This window comes from Notolabrus celidotus, chromosome 5 (genome assembly GCF_009762535.1).
Source record: "Notolabrus celidotus isolate fNotCel1 chromosome 5, fNotCel1.pri, whole genome shotgun sequence".
In the NCBI taxonomy this organism is placed as follows: Eukaryota; Metazoa; Chordata; class Actinopteri; order Labriformes; family Labridae; genus Notolabrus; species Notolabrus celidotus.
This window is the reverse complement of record NC_048276.1, coordinates 34,266,096-34,281,238: the sequence shown is the minus strand read 5'-3', so window position 1 is coordinate 34,281,238 and position 15,143 is coordinate 34,266,096. Positions and strand designations below refer to the sequence as shown.

Genomic DNA, 15,143 nt, shown 5'->3' with positions numbered 1-15,143 from the left:
GCAGAAAATGAGGCTTTCTGTAAAAACTTCCAAATGACGATCACTGAAGGAATCCTTGAAACAAACTTAGCATACAGGAAACACGCTGGGTTACCAGAGGAGGCAGCTCTGCTCACAGCCAAAGATGTTTTCAGTCCACAAATTCATCCCCTGTCCCTGTTACACTCCAACTGTCACAGAGTCACTTTGTGGAAGACACTGATGTATGAAACCTGCAGCTTCAGTGGCAGACAGTCGTCGGCAGTTATTCTAGTTTTGTTTTTAGTTTTTGAGAGAAGCATTAAAGGGTAAATTGAAGAAAAACGGAACAGTGGGAGAGTCAGAAATGAAAATCATCTCACCTTGTTGATGCTTTGATTACATTTCTTAAGATTCGTCAAAGTGATGTCTTGACACCCTCAGAAAGATTTGTTTCTGCTGTGAATGTTGATCTAAGCAAAGAAATTCTTGGCAAGTGATGCAGCTTGCAAACAAAACTTGATTGATTTGTCCGTCCGCAGGCCGGCAGAAGATTTGTCTCGAGAAGCCAAGTCCAGCACAGACGTCAATCACAATTCTTCCTCTGCTGTCATGACGCCGAGCAGCCACAGCGTGGGGAAGTCTGCTGCACAGGGGGTCACATCATCGAGTCCCGCCACGTCCAGTAACTCTGTCCTGTCCAGCTTCTTGTACGGCATGCCCATGTCCTCCAAACCACATCCGGATGGGAACTTGGATTTCAAACCCATGTCCCTCCTCAACCTGGGCAAGGACAGAGCGGCCAACTGGACAGCAGGAGCCGACAAGATGGGAGCGTCTGCAAAGGACTGTGCAAACAACGGTAAGGTTTCATGTGTTGCTGAATCCACAATCAAGGGTAAACACAGCCGAGTGGGATCACTTTGACTCTCTCTGAGGAAATTGGGGTGAATTTAATAAGATGCTTTTATGAATAAAGGGTGAAAATCAAACACTCACAGAAATGATTTGAATGATAGTATATGGAAACATGTTTTTCTTGGTAAGTGCATCATTATATCCTCCAGTGTGCAGAGAAATGTGGTTATGTGCAGTGTGCTTTGAAGTCAGATGATCAAATAGCTTGTTGTTTAATTCTTTCACACCTCCTTATCATGCTCGTAGTTCTGAGAGTCAGATGAGGTTGTTCTCTTACAGTTAACGTGAAATCACTGAGAGGAACTGATATCTGAAAGGTAGAAACACTGCGAACAGGACACACAGAATACTTCAGTTGTTTGACCACATGACTTGCATCAAAAAACACAGTGACAACAAGAACACATAAAAAATACAATAAATAATACACAGTCATACATCACACAGCATAAAGACCACCATGACACTGTTTGATCCCCAACAGGCTATTCACTATTTAAAATTCTGATACAGATAGGCACAAAGGAGTTTTTGAAACGATTCAGTTTACCCTTGTGGACTCTGTACCGTCAAAGTTCATACTCAGAGTAAAGGATGTGCAATGGATCTGAAAGTACTCTCTGAGCCTGCCCAAGAACAGACTGCTCATAAATGGCCTGTAGGGTTGCCAGTCCTTCCTATGACCTTCATGGCAGTGTGCACCAGGCGAGAGAGTTTTGTTTTCAGCTGAACAGAGAGGTTACAATACCATGCTGTCATCCCATACCTGATGATACTCTCCAGTACAGCCTGGTAAAACAAAAACACATAGCCTGTTGATTAACACCAAACACCCTGAGCTGAGGTACAAAGTATGATCTTTGCTGAACACAGGTTATCAATGTGGGTCTCCCAGCTGAACTTAATATCTAGGTGGACACCTAAGTATTTGTAGGAGCCGACACGACAGATGTTTTTGTCGTGAATATGGACTGAAGTGTGATCACCCAGAGCGAGGGTCAAACACCATCTCCCTTTTTCAGATGAGTCAGGGAGACCAGCTGTTGATCAGGGTCAGAGTCCTCCTGGGATCCACATCTCCAAGAGGCTGCTCTTCTCCATAGTGCATGAAAAGTCAGGTAAGAGTGACATATTGGACTTCTTTATTCATCTGAAGTCAGGATACAGTACTTTGTGTGTATTTATGTTCTTTGTTCAGAAAAGTTTAAACCCTGAATGCATGCATGAAACATGGAGGACTGAAATGAAACTTACACATTATTATTTTAAGGTGATATCTCTTATCTTCCTGTATTCAAATAACAAACTTCTGCTGTCAGTTTTTCTTGGTTGCCATAAAGAGTTACACGTACTGTCAAATTAGATGTATAAAATACACTTTCAATAGCTTGTCTTCTAAAAAGGGAACTGTGTCTTATTCACAAATCAAGCAATATTTCCACAGAGGTATTTTATTGTGGTGCATTGTTCAACCCAGACGATGGCACGTGAAGGAGCAAGCAGCCTTTGCTGCGTTAAGGATGCTGGATACATAGGAGCACAGCCTTTCTCCCTCATACATCTTAATCATGCATTGCAAGAACACAGTGGTTTACTATTAAGTCAATAAACCTTGTGGAATTCTGGTCTGATCGAAGAGACTGTTTGATTAAAGACCAGCGGAGGCGGGGTGCACAAGCCTCTTTGAATCGGTCGCCAACAGCAGGTCGGTCCTCACAGCTATTAGTGCCACTGCAGGCTGGGATCAATGACCATACCGGTAGCTAGCAGGACTGCCAACTCCACATGGTGAAAACAGATGGTACTAGGAAGAGCTACACATCTGCATGGAAACAGCAAATTCTGGACTTTGCTGACAGGATGGAGGCTTCAGGGGGAAACACAGTTTAACCCTTCTCCCTCTGTTAGCCCCCTGAAAGCAAACAGGGCAACTTATATTCTGGATTTTATGGTAGTTTTTACCCTCTAATTGTCAAGTCAAGTTAGGTCAAGTCAAACTTTATTTATACTGTATAGCACATTTTAAAACAAGAGTACATTTTTATTAAAAAATAAAAATAAAAATTGTGGAGAACATGAAGTCCCACCTGTAGTGTAAATTAAAATATGTCATCTTGTAGATTTTGGCGACCTCTGTGGACAAAGCAGTACCATGCATCTCTTTGCTGATCTTGGCCTGTGCCTGTTTAAGTTTTCTTTCCTCATATGTGTTTTTAATGTATACCATGTAACCAAGCGGCAACCTCCGGTCTAAAGATATGAAGCCAATGCAGAAGTGTTAAAAACTGTAGTTCGTCGAGGATCTGCTTGAGGCTGGCTCTGGAAGTACCGGAAACCACATACACACTGATTTAAAAAAGCTGACCTTTACAGCAGAAATAAAGATGTTTACAGCCTGGTACAAAAAAGAAGTGTGGTCTGGATAGCTCATTTCTCAGTGCACACACTGTCAAATTTGAAGATATTAAGATTACAAGTTTTCCATTATGAGAAGCACAGCTGACTTGACTGACAGGCGGGAACACTGTAGCTGTTGGCGAGGAGGCTCAAAGCCCGCCTCTTAACGTCACACTTGCTCGACAGCAGTTTGGTTGTGTTCAGCGTATCCAATATGGCTCCCGCTGCAGCTTGGCCTTAAAACAGCGCTTCAGAAACAGATGGGTGACATCACGGATACTACGTCCATTATTTATACAGTATATGTGTAACCCATGAAGAATCTTTGGCATGGACATTTACTAAAGCTGTTTCTGCAGCATGCTGTTAGTCGCTTCATCTAACACCTACCCTGCTGCAGGTTACAGAGGCATATAAAATAATATAAATAATCAGTGCTGTATCTGATGGTCTTGTTTGCTTCCGTAGGTCATATAAAGACATCATTATGAATTTCAGTCTGTTTGATTACCAGCTAATAACTCCTCACAGGAGCTTTAAAGCACCGTTTTACCTGCTGACATGAGGAGAGGAATGTGGACTTGGAGCTAACATTTGATTTCAGAACCTTAAACAGATGATGGATGACATGTCAATATGTTGTTATGTTTGTTTGACCTTGTTTAGTCAGGTTGAAATCTGAGATATAATTTTGAAGGGAAACATCTTGTACAGCACATTGAAAATATTAAAATGATCAGCTGAAACATTTGGAAGTAAACAGACTTATCTGAGGTTTTAAAAACATTCAAGCTAACAATGTTTTGCAGTTTTAAGTCAGACTGCAGACTGAGAAGATGCAGAAGGTGTGGAAAACTTCAAATCTTTACTTCTCAGCTCAGTTTGGACTTAAAATTTGACAAATTGCTCAACATCCGATGAACTTAGGTTGTGAATTCCATCCTTCAAAACATAGATCCCAGGTTCAGCCTGTTAGAAGTTTGTATAGCTAAGACATGTTCTCACAGCTAAACAAATAGAAGTTAACATCTGCTGTCCCAGATGAGGATTTGTGCTCTGCGTTTCACGTCTCTCCTTTATTCTCCCGTGTTCCGCTTGTGCTCGCAGGCTCATACAGAAGCCAAGTGTTGTTTACTCAACAAAAGGCTTACCTAACACTAACCCTTAAATATTAAGTGCTAAGCTGCTAATATGTCAAGAATAATCCTGTAAGAAGATTGCACTCATTTCCCAAGTTGATATTGAGTTGATGGGGAAGATTAATTTCAGAATTTTAGCACAACAACGATGAAATAAAGCTCATTTAGATGCTAAAGCTCCTTTAAAGAAGTCTTTGGTTCATGTATGTAAACTTTGACTGGATTTCTTCTCTTGCAGAAAAATGGGATTCCTTCATCCGGGAAACTGAAGACATCAACACCTTGAGAGAATGTGTTCAGATCTTGTTTAACAGCAGATACGGTGAGGAAGACCTCTTCTTATTTCAGTTTCTGTGTCGGCCTCTGTGTTACCGCACGGTCCGGTTTACAGATCTATCTCTGCCCCCTCGTGCTTTTGTTCACACACAGAGATGATTCTGTGCACATCTGTGGATGTTGATGGATTGGGGTCAGTGCTTTGGTTTGATCATGTTCTGTGTTTCTGAAACCACAGTATGTCGTCTGTTCACATGAAAATGTTTGAAAAGGAAAACAGCTGATTTCCAAATGAACCTCGATCACCTCCTGACGTATTTGCATTGTCTGAAATGTATTTAAACGTATTCAAAAGACTGCATTGCTCCACATCATTAGATTCTGTGTGTCTACAGGCAGTTTCCACAAATAAAGGGAGGAAACATTTCAGCATTACGGCTCCTGGGATCTGTTTCCAGACTTTTTTTATCCAAGCCCAGGGCAGCGATTATCATTCCCTTAAAGTTAAATTTCTCATTTAGCTTGAGTAATCTTCCCTTCCACAAACCTTTACATGGGGGTGTGAACACCACTGGAGGCTGCTTCTCCTCATGCAAATTCATTTTTGGAGAGAAACAAATGCACACGTTGAATAAACCACAAACACTTTGAAGGTACAGTCGACAGTTAAAGAATTTCAACTGTGTTAGACGTCCATGTGCCGGTGCAGGCAGGCGACTCAAGCTGCACTGATTTCCCTCTCATCATGTGTCATCTCATTATCACTGCCCACAGGTAACCTCTGAGCTTGGTAATCTATTGGAGCTGCAAGGTTTCCATTCTTCCCTCTGCCCTGCATCAGTGCTGCACTCAGACACTGTCCCTGCATTAGCCACCTGCAGGTTCTGACATTGTCTCACCACTCTTTAATTCTTGCATGTAAAAAACAAAACTAGGAGGAGTGATAAAAGTGGAGCCTGGACACCAAACACAAAACCAGCTGCTGCATTTCGAATAGGGATGTTAATTTTAAGTATTTTACGTAATCGATCTTTGGAAAAGTTAACGATCAATTATTGATTAATCATTAAAAAAAACTTTTCCATGTCAAAAACAATACCAAATGTGTTTTTCCCCTGAATCAAATTTTCCTTCATGACACAATGTATATAACTGACAGTATTGAATATCTACAGATCATATTGAAGCGTACAAAATGTTAAACACGCTGAATATCAACGTGTGGAGCAGGCTCATAATCTCTGCAGACATACAGTCATAAAAGTGAAGGCTCAGACTTCAACAAGGGAACTGAACAGAAACATATTTCAGACTCACAGTGTCCACTTTTCTGTCTACTTGTTCTTATTGAGAAAAATAAGCATGTGAACGTGGTCAGGTGTCAGCCGGGAGCGCTACCGGGTCATAATCAGTCCGGCGGGGGAGAAAAAAAGCGCTCGTGAAGACCTGTCACTCAGCTGCAGCCCCCAGCTGAGAGTCTCTGCTGTGAGCAACACCTTCAGTCAGCTGATTCCAAACATGCTTTAAATTTAAAACACCTCCCTGATAGCTGAACCAAATATGAGACCACATGATGTTTTGTTCCACGTGATACAAAATCGAAACAACAAATGTGTTCCAGTAAATTCTTAACAATCAATTAATTGATAGTTGATTTATTGGTAACATCCTTAATTTCAAACAATTCAAACGTATGTTTCTGTGTCCTTCCTACAGCTGAGGCCCTGGGTCTAGATCACATGGTGCCTGTTCCATACCGCAAAATAGCCTGCGACCCCGGAGCCGTGGAGATCATCGGTATCCCAGATCAGATCCCCTTCAAGAGACCCTGCACCTACGGAGTCCCCAAACTCAAACGCATCCTGGATGAGCGCCACGGCATCCGATTCATCGTCAAAAGGTAACCAATGCTTTCCCATTAGAAGGACTGTTTGAAGCGTGTTGTTACCGTGTTAGCATGATACAGAATCTGTGGGATACAACCATAGTCGTGGGTGGTAATTACGGTCTGTCCCTCGGCTCAGTTGAGGCAACAATATGTTTACAGTTTCTAACAAACTTGCACAGTCTTCCCTCAGAAAGCTCCAAAGTATTCATCTGTGTTGAGTTTTTCCACATCTTCCAGTAAACATGCAGAAATAAGAACGCAGTGAACACAGAGCACATAGCATATTATGTTCTGTATCTGTGTGTGTATTGCATGTGGAGCATCAGTGAGTCTTCAGTCTGACTGTGCAACAACCTCAGACTCTCACGTCCCTCTGCAGCTCCATAGATCATGATGTAGTGATGAGAGCTGGATCATGCACATCTTAAATTCCTTCTCAGGGATTATGCTGCATGGGTAAAGACTGGGGACTTACATGACACGTTTTGTCCGGACAGTTCTGTCTAAAATGCCCCAAATCCACTGGACAGATTTTTAAAGTAACACATCAGTGCAGTTTTCCCCCTCTGATTAAATGAGTCACTCAGTGCAGATTATAGTTTACTCACTCGGTGCTTCATCCTCGTCCAGCTCCTCTCCAGCAAACTACAGCGTGTCGTCTCCTCTGAAACTTTTAATAAGCAGCCACCGAGCGAGCCAGCCTCTACCATCTGTCTGTGCAACGCCTGTTTCCTTCAGCACACTGAGTCCCACTGACTGCTAAACCGTCTCCATTCATGTCCCAAATGACTTTCCCTCGCCAGCATATTGCCGCTGCTCTGCTCATCCATTTGTTTAAGCTAATTTAAATGAGCCACCATGCCTTGTTTTCAGATAACACATCTCTGGATGAATCCAGCAGGCAGCTCATTAGTGTTAATACAATTAGCAAAGATTGAAATTGTGATTAATTCAGAATTGCATCACATTGCCATTGTCATTGAAAATGAGAGATGTTCCAGATGTGGGGCCTGATGTTCTCATTTGGCATATTCTGTGCTGACAGACTTCTTTCATTTTTAAATGAACCCATCATTTATTCTAATAGTACGCTGTTTGAGCTGAAACTGAAAGTTTTGTTTCAAGCTGCAGCGCTGATATCTGTCATGCTGAGATGGCATCACGAGCAGAAACAGCCTTGTGTGTTTTAGATGTTCAGTTTCAGGATGACAGATTAACAGATCAGAGCTGGACCTGTCTTTAGATGATAAAGGGTGAGGCTCAGTAAGAGACTATGTGGTGAAAAGTTGTCCTAATCCTTTAACACAAAATAACAAACACACTTAAATTTAATATTTAACATAAGACGGGGTTTATTTCTTGAGTTTAGTAATTAGACATCAGCCGAAAACCAAAAATATACTTTAGGGCCATTTTCGACTGAAAATTTTCAGTTGCCGAATTTTCGGTGCATCCCAATTATTTATATCTTATTTTATTCCTTTTTATATTAATATTTTGACCTTCTTACATACAGTTTATAAGACACCTGTAATGTCCGAATTTCCCTCCCATAAATAAAATGTTTCTGATTCTGATTTATTGCACATGGCCTCATTTTATAAAACACTGTGTGACAAAATTGAGCAAACGTACCTCTCTTCCAAGTGAATGTTCCCAAAGGATTAGGATTTGATGGTTTGTTTTTCTTATTGTTGGATTAGCAGATTAATGGATTAGTCATCTAAAAGTGAAATAATGGCCCGGTACTTTGAGAGTTGTGTAATTATTTTAGTTTTGTTCCAGGCAAAATGTCAGTCATTTATTACTGCAAATAAAGAGTCTTTGAATTTTTCAAAGCTGGTGGATCAAATGTTAAAATGTGACCTTAGGCTCTGGAAAATTATTATCAATCATTTTTCTACAATTCAGGAGCAAAAAGACACTTCAGGACTTCTTCAGATTATTTTTTTACTTTCAGTATGGGGGAAACAGGGACACTAATAAAAGTATAGATCATAGAGGAGTATCTTAGCACACTTAAAAGCCTGCTTGGAGAGGACGCTTTGATCTACTGGTTTGTAAAAATCCCTGAAACAGCTGTAGGCTCTTCGTCTTACTCACCTTTGACCTCAATAGAAAATGTAGGGCATCTGGCTTTAGAAAGTTGGATAGTGAAGCAAGTCTAGATGACCCATAAAACATACAGTTCTTTACAGAAGCAGTCATGTCCAGAGACTCTGCTCGCAGGAGGGAAGGAATGTCTTTGTGTTTGAGCAGGAACATGTGCTCGGATGAGGAGGAATCAGTCCAGAAGAAAGACTCCCGTCCAGTTTTATTTTTAGTCTGAGGGATTCAGTGATAAGAAAGGAATGAGTCAGGAGCGTGATAGTTTCCTTAGACTGATTGTTCAAAGAGCTGTTAATGACATGTTCCTCTACATGTTTGCATCATGGGGAACTCTCCCTGAACTAACGGCCTGTTTCTCCTTCTTATTCTGCAGAATGTTCGATGAAAGGATATTCACAGGTAAGAGTTTCATAGTTGTGATTTTGTTTTCATACCACTCTCTCGTGCAGCTGAAAAAGTGAAGCCAGAATGAGGCGTTGGCATGTTTCACTTGTTGCAGCCGGAGTCTGTGCAGTAGGGATCTGGCTGGTGGAGCTGCAGTATTGACTTCTCGCTCTTTCTGCTACACAAAACAAACATTTCACTCACAGATAAAGCAGCAAAGATCCCTAAAGTCAGGATTATCTGCAGCAGAATCGATGTTTGGTTTGGTTTGAAGCAGGTTGAATAACAATGGAAAACTAAACTCTGTGGAAAAATGACCACTCTGGCGTAAATCTGCACGAGCAGGCCTCACTAACAGAAAGAATTAAGAACAGTTTGTTCGACCTATGTTTTGATTTTATAGTTTGCCCCAAGTCCCATCTGTTTACATGGAGGAGGCGAGCTCCATGACCTGCAGCCATGTTGTGGCTGTCATCAGTCAATCAATCAAGCTAGATTGATATCTATCCTATCATACAAATCAAATGCAGATCAAAGTGCTTTAAAGGGATTGAAATGTAGCAAAAAATAGAGATAACATGCAGATAAGGAGAATACTGCATCAATACCAAACATATACATGTGGTTAAAGGTGCAGTGCAAAGATAATAATGGCTTTTTTTTTCTGATCAACTGGTTGTGTTAAATACTCTATTCTGATTGGTGGACACCTCTTGACACCCAATGATTAATTCTGCATAACACAGGACTTCCACCAGATCCATGTCTGATCCATCTCTGATCCACTGCGGTCCGGCTCCATGTTCTCTCGTCCGTCAACACCCACTGGTTGCGTTTTCAGAACTCAGCACGGAGCAGGACCGCCGGACAGCTGGAGTCATGTGATCAAGGTTTTCTTGAGCAATCACTGAATCAAGGATTCTCCTCCTCCTCTGAAAACCTCATATTTGTTGACTCCAGGCCTGGCTCCGCTCTAAATGACATTTTGTTGTCATAGTTAAGTTAAAAACAATCTAACGATAACACAGAGTGCTTTTAATCGGTCTGTTTGGACTCATTGATAAAACACTTCTTCTGTACGACTCCTCCTCCTCTTCCTCCTCCTCCTCCTCCATATGCCACTCTTTAAAGATCAGTAGGTTTCTGTGCCAGCAAACTGTGAGGAGAGAGTTACATTTGGCGTATTAGTTTACCTCCTTTCTCTGGGCTGAAGTGTTGCCTTTATTTCTTCTCCAAGCTTTGATCTGATGCATTATCTTAGGAGGAAAACATGAAGCCTCTCAAAGGCTTTCCTGCAAAGACACGTGTTCCCTCAAGCCGACATCCTTCTGCACCTCTACAGACCTGTGTTTGTACTGCAGACCATAAACCTCCAGTTAAAGGGGACATATCATGCTTTTTTCATCAATATATATTGGTCTAAGAGGTCCCCAAAACATGTCTTTAAAGTTTATACTCAAAAAAACACTTTGAAATCAGATTTTGGTCTGCCTGAAAAGTCCTCCTCTTCATTCCTCCTCAGAACACTCTGTTTTCCCTCTGACCACGCCCCCTCAGGAAGTGGATGTGCCTTGGCTCTCCAGCACGTTGATCTAATGTTTACATGTTGGCTGAATATACACGGCTGCTCAGAGATCGCGTTTCTTCAACCCTCTGAATCTGATCCAGAATCTGATCCTGACGGAGAGGCGCCTGTAGCAGGACCTTTCTGAACGATTGGTCATAGATTTAGTGTTTCTTGTTGTTTTATTTTTCAGTATGTAGACGTGTGTCTTGGTACACAGCTACGAACATGTAGCTATGTGGATATGCTAACTAGCGCTAGCACTTATCCATGATAAATAAAAATCATCCACTAGATCTTCAAATCTGCAGACGTGGGGAGTAAAACCGACCTCTGCCAGAAAGGCAGCGGGACCTTTCTGAAGGATTGGTCACAGATTCTGTGTTTCTTGTTGTTTTATTTGTCAGTATGTCGACGTGTGTCTTGGTACACAGCTACGAACATGTAGCTATGTGGCTATGCTAACTAGCGCTAGCACTTATCCATGATAAATAAAAATCATACACTAGATCTTTAAATCTGCAGACGTGGGGAGTAAAACCGACCTTTGTGTTTATTAAGACAGCCTACAACTAGCATGCCTCCCTCCTAAGCTCCTTGTTAGCACACATTTGTGCAGGTAATGAAAAACGGGGGAGGGATTCAGTATTATTTTATACAGTCTATGGGCTGAACAAGCTCCGAGCTCTGACTCCGTGACAGACCGGATATTGTTGTTACGTAACAAAAACACGGAAGTCTGAAACGGCTCGTTTCACACACATTTACAGAAAGGTGTAGAAATCAGAACAGGGGCAGAATGGATTTTTTTCATTCTCGGGGGGTTTGTAGACATGCCAGGGACACATATTTCAGGTAAAGAACCATTAAAAAGTCAATTTTGCATGATATGTCACCTTTAACAGAGTGCATGCCCCGCCCTGCAGTAATTGATGACTTCTTTAAATTATTTTCTCTTCCTTGTTTGGAACTGTTTCCATCTTAAGACTATCAGTCCTTGTGATAACTTGTACTTTTGTACAACACAGCACAACAAAAAAAGTTGCTTCAGTAAACAAGAAATTCAGCAGATAGACATCTTTTCTTGCTGAGAGCGCTGTGATCAAACATCACTGCTATTATAGATACAGCTTCTGAGCAGCAGTCTGCAGCTCAGTAAGGGAGGAGGATTCTGTATCACCGCTAAACTGTTCATTTAACACAGATTGTGTTCCGAGGTTTTAAATGTAAACCTGTGACGTGACTCTATCAAAGAAAATGAACACCATCACCTTGATAACAGTAAAGTCATTGATGTATTGTAGTCTTTACTTTCCTCTGGGTGGACCTGAGACAGTCACAGCTGACTAAATGAGATAATTACAGTTTGTTTGACGGGCTGATTGCTGTGCACAAGCTGTGACTTTTTAATATTGAGTATAAATAAGACGGAATCAGAACTGATTTGGCTCCTCGCCCAAGTGGAGAAGGCGTTTTCATAACACTGAGGAATGATCTTTTCAGGGGAACGTTCAGTAAAATGTAATTATTTGGTAGGATGCATGTGCGCCTTTGTGGGTCTACAATATTTGTCAGTATTTCTACAAGTAATGAAAGTAAGCGGCGAGCAGAAAAGTGCCCTGTCAGGTCTTTATTTATATATTTACACCCCTCAGATGTTCTTGGCTAATGGGATGCAGAGTTTGTTTATCTCCTGTGTCTTGTTTGTTAAAGCTGCTGGCAAGATTGCAAGAGAGGAGGGCAAGCATGACCTGGGCTCCACGCCTGAAGACGGCTTCCCTGACAGTCTGTGCATCCCGCCCACCGCAGCCGAGCTGATCAGCAACCCTCACAGCAGCAGGTCAGAGTACAGCCCACACACACATTTAACTCTCACCCTGCAGACTTTGTTATGAGAAAGTGGCATCCACTCACATTTTACAGCATTTATATCTGGCACTCCTCGTGATCTATCCTGAATTTAACATTTGATATATATATAGTTTTTATGAATTCATTTGCATTGCCTCAGCGGCACTAGCTGTGATTTGCTTAATTTTTGCGACAGGCTTTAATTCATAGTTTGATTTGGCGTCTTCTTGGAGGCTTTTTTTGGAAACGTTCTTTGATTCTTGCTGCACCAGGCTTTAGTTAATGTAGGCCGGTTACGGGAACAGCACAGTGTTTAAGTAATTTATCTGACAAGGGTGATTTAAAAAAAAAAAAATCATATGCGAGTTACCTCAAAATGTATACAGTCTCATAACCTGATTGTGCTAAGCATACTTTTTTCATGACTTGCCTTACTCTGAGGAAACTTTGAAAAGTCAAAGTCTGACAGCATCTTAAACCCCTGCAGCTTGTTGCACCAGCTGTGCTTAAGTTCAAACGTAGCCTAGTTTGAACATAATTTTTCATTTACGGTTAAGTTCACACTCTACTAACGTTTTGGGCGTTGCACCAGCTGAGATAGTTCCAACATAAGCCTAAGTTACAACATAATTCTTACACTTAGCTCCTAGAAGGTGTAAAGTCCTCTGTAGAGTATATCAGCTGCCATGGAGCGTCGTTTTGAAAGGTGGGATGATTTGGAGGATGAGGTTATGTCTGCAACGCGACCAAGATTTGTGCTCCTGAGTATTAACATATGTTGTCATTGATAATTTTACCACTCAATGTCACTGTTATTATAGACACTGCAGATTAAGGCTTTAGGCTGTAGTTATCACTTTACTTTAGTTTGATTCAGCTGTTGGTCAATTCCAAGAAGATTAGGCACGAAAAATAACACATATAATCCCTGCATCAAAATTGGTGCTTTCCTCTGATTGGCTGCTGGAAGTGTAAACGTCATATCTGCGACAATGTTTTGCTTAGTTTGGACGTTACAGTCTACTAGTTAAAATGAACCTCATGTCTCAGTGGAGAAACCAAACAATGACACAACTTAAGTTACAAACTAACTAGTTTCAACGTATGCTTTAGTGAGGACTTTACACTCTAACTTAGGACACAACTTGCGCACAATAGGCTACTGGAGGTTTAGGTTACAGATTACAAACTGCTAGTATAACTTGATATCCTTTTCACAAGTCTACAACTGGATCCTGCAGACATGCATGCACTGTGTCCTCACAGCAAGTGAATGTCAATGTGTTACATCCAAGCGAAAACCTCCGGTCTCAAAATATGAAGCCCATGCGGAAGTGTTCTAAACTGCAATTCATCGAGAATCTGCTTGAGGCTGGCTGCAGAAACACCGGAAACCACATACACACTAATTCAAAAAAGACGATCTTTGCAGCTGAAATAAACATGTTTACAGCCTGGCTCAAAAAATGACTTGGGTCTATGTAGCTAATTTCTCTGTCGGCACACACTGTACAGAGATGATTTTTTTTTCTAACGCGACGGTTCAGAGGATATTAAACTTGAGAGTTTTGCCCAAATAAGGACATGACTGACTTGACTGACAGGCGGGAACACTGTATCTGTTGGCGAGGAGGCTCAGACCCTGCCTCTTTACCTCACACTAAGTTTGGTTGAGTTTAGCATTTCCAATATGGCTCCCGGCGACGATTGGCTTCAAAACAGCGCTCAGGAACAGATGGGTGACGTCACAGATACTACGTCCATTATTTATACAGTCTATGGTTACATCCCATGGCTCCAAGCTAGGTCAGGAAAACAACTCGAGCTGCACTGATGTCACTTTCAACATGCCTCATATTCACAACCACCTGACGGTGATCTATTTTAGATGTGAGCTCTGCAACTCTGCTGCCCTGCTGCAGTGCTGCTCTCAAACTTTGAGCAACACCATGCAGCATCCACATTTAGGCTCCAAGTTGAGGGTCTAAAATGTAATATCATCACTCTTCAGTTTCTGCATGTTAAAGTAAAACTGTGCAGAGTCAGGTCGGAGGCTAGACCCCATTTCTGCTACTGCAGTAAAGTATTAACCAGTGCAACATGAGTGGTCTGAATGTTAGTAATGACAGCAGCCTCTGTGTGAGCTGTGCTGTCTCCTGAGTCTAAGAAGTGTAAGCTAAGTTTCCTGCCAACCAATACATCAGGGTTTCTCCTATACATATACACTACCAGTCAAAAGCTTGGACACACCTTCTCATTCAATGGTTTTAATTTATTTTAATTATTTTCAACATTGTAGATTAATACTGAAGACATCAAAACTATGAAATAATCTGGTTTTGCCATAATCTGGATTACAACAGTAGTCAAATAGGGCTATCCATTGTGTACTAACCCTACCTCTGAACAACACACCTGATGGTCTCAAACACATTAAGAAGGCAAGTCATTCTACAAATGAACTCTTGACAAGGTTCATGTTCATTAGAAACCATTCAAGGAGACCACTTCATGAAGCAGACTGAGAGAATACCAAGAGTGTGCAAAGCTGTCATGAAGGAAAAAGGGGGCTACTTTACAGAATCTAAAATAGAAAACAGATACTGCTTTGTTTAACACTTTTTTGTTCATTCAATAATTCAATATATGTTCTTTCATA

The 15,143-nt window shown here is 41.3% G+C and overlaps 1 protein-coding gene across 1 annotated transcript in view; it reads left to right on the top strand.

Annotated features, from left to right (window-relative positions):
* gtf2ird1 (GTF2I repeat domain containing 1) overlaps positions 1–15,143 on the top strand; it is a 62,445-nt gene that overhangs the window by 22,407 nt on the left and 24,895 nt on the right. The window contains exons 6-11 of the mRNA XM_034684319.1: positions 501–820; positions 1,899–1,994; positions 4,651–4,734; positions 6,405–6,588; positions 9,059–9,084; positions 12,347–12,473. Coding sequence (XP_034540210.1) covers positions 501–820; positions 1,899–1,994; positions 4,651–4,734; positions 6,405–6,588; positions 9,059–9,084; positions 12,347–12,473 — 837 coding nt within the window. The remainder of the gene's footprint in view (positions 1–500; positions 821–1,898; positions 1,995–4,650; positions 4,735–6,404; positions 6,589–9,058; positions 9,085–12,346; positions 12,474–15,143) is intronic.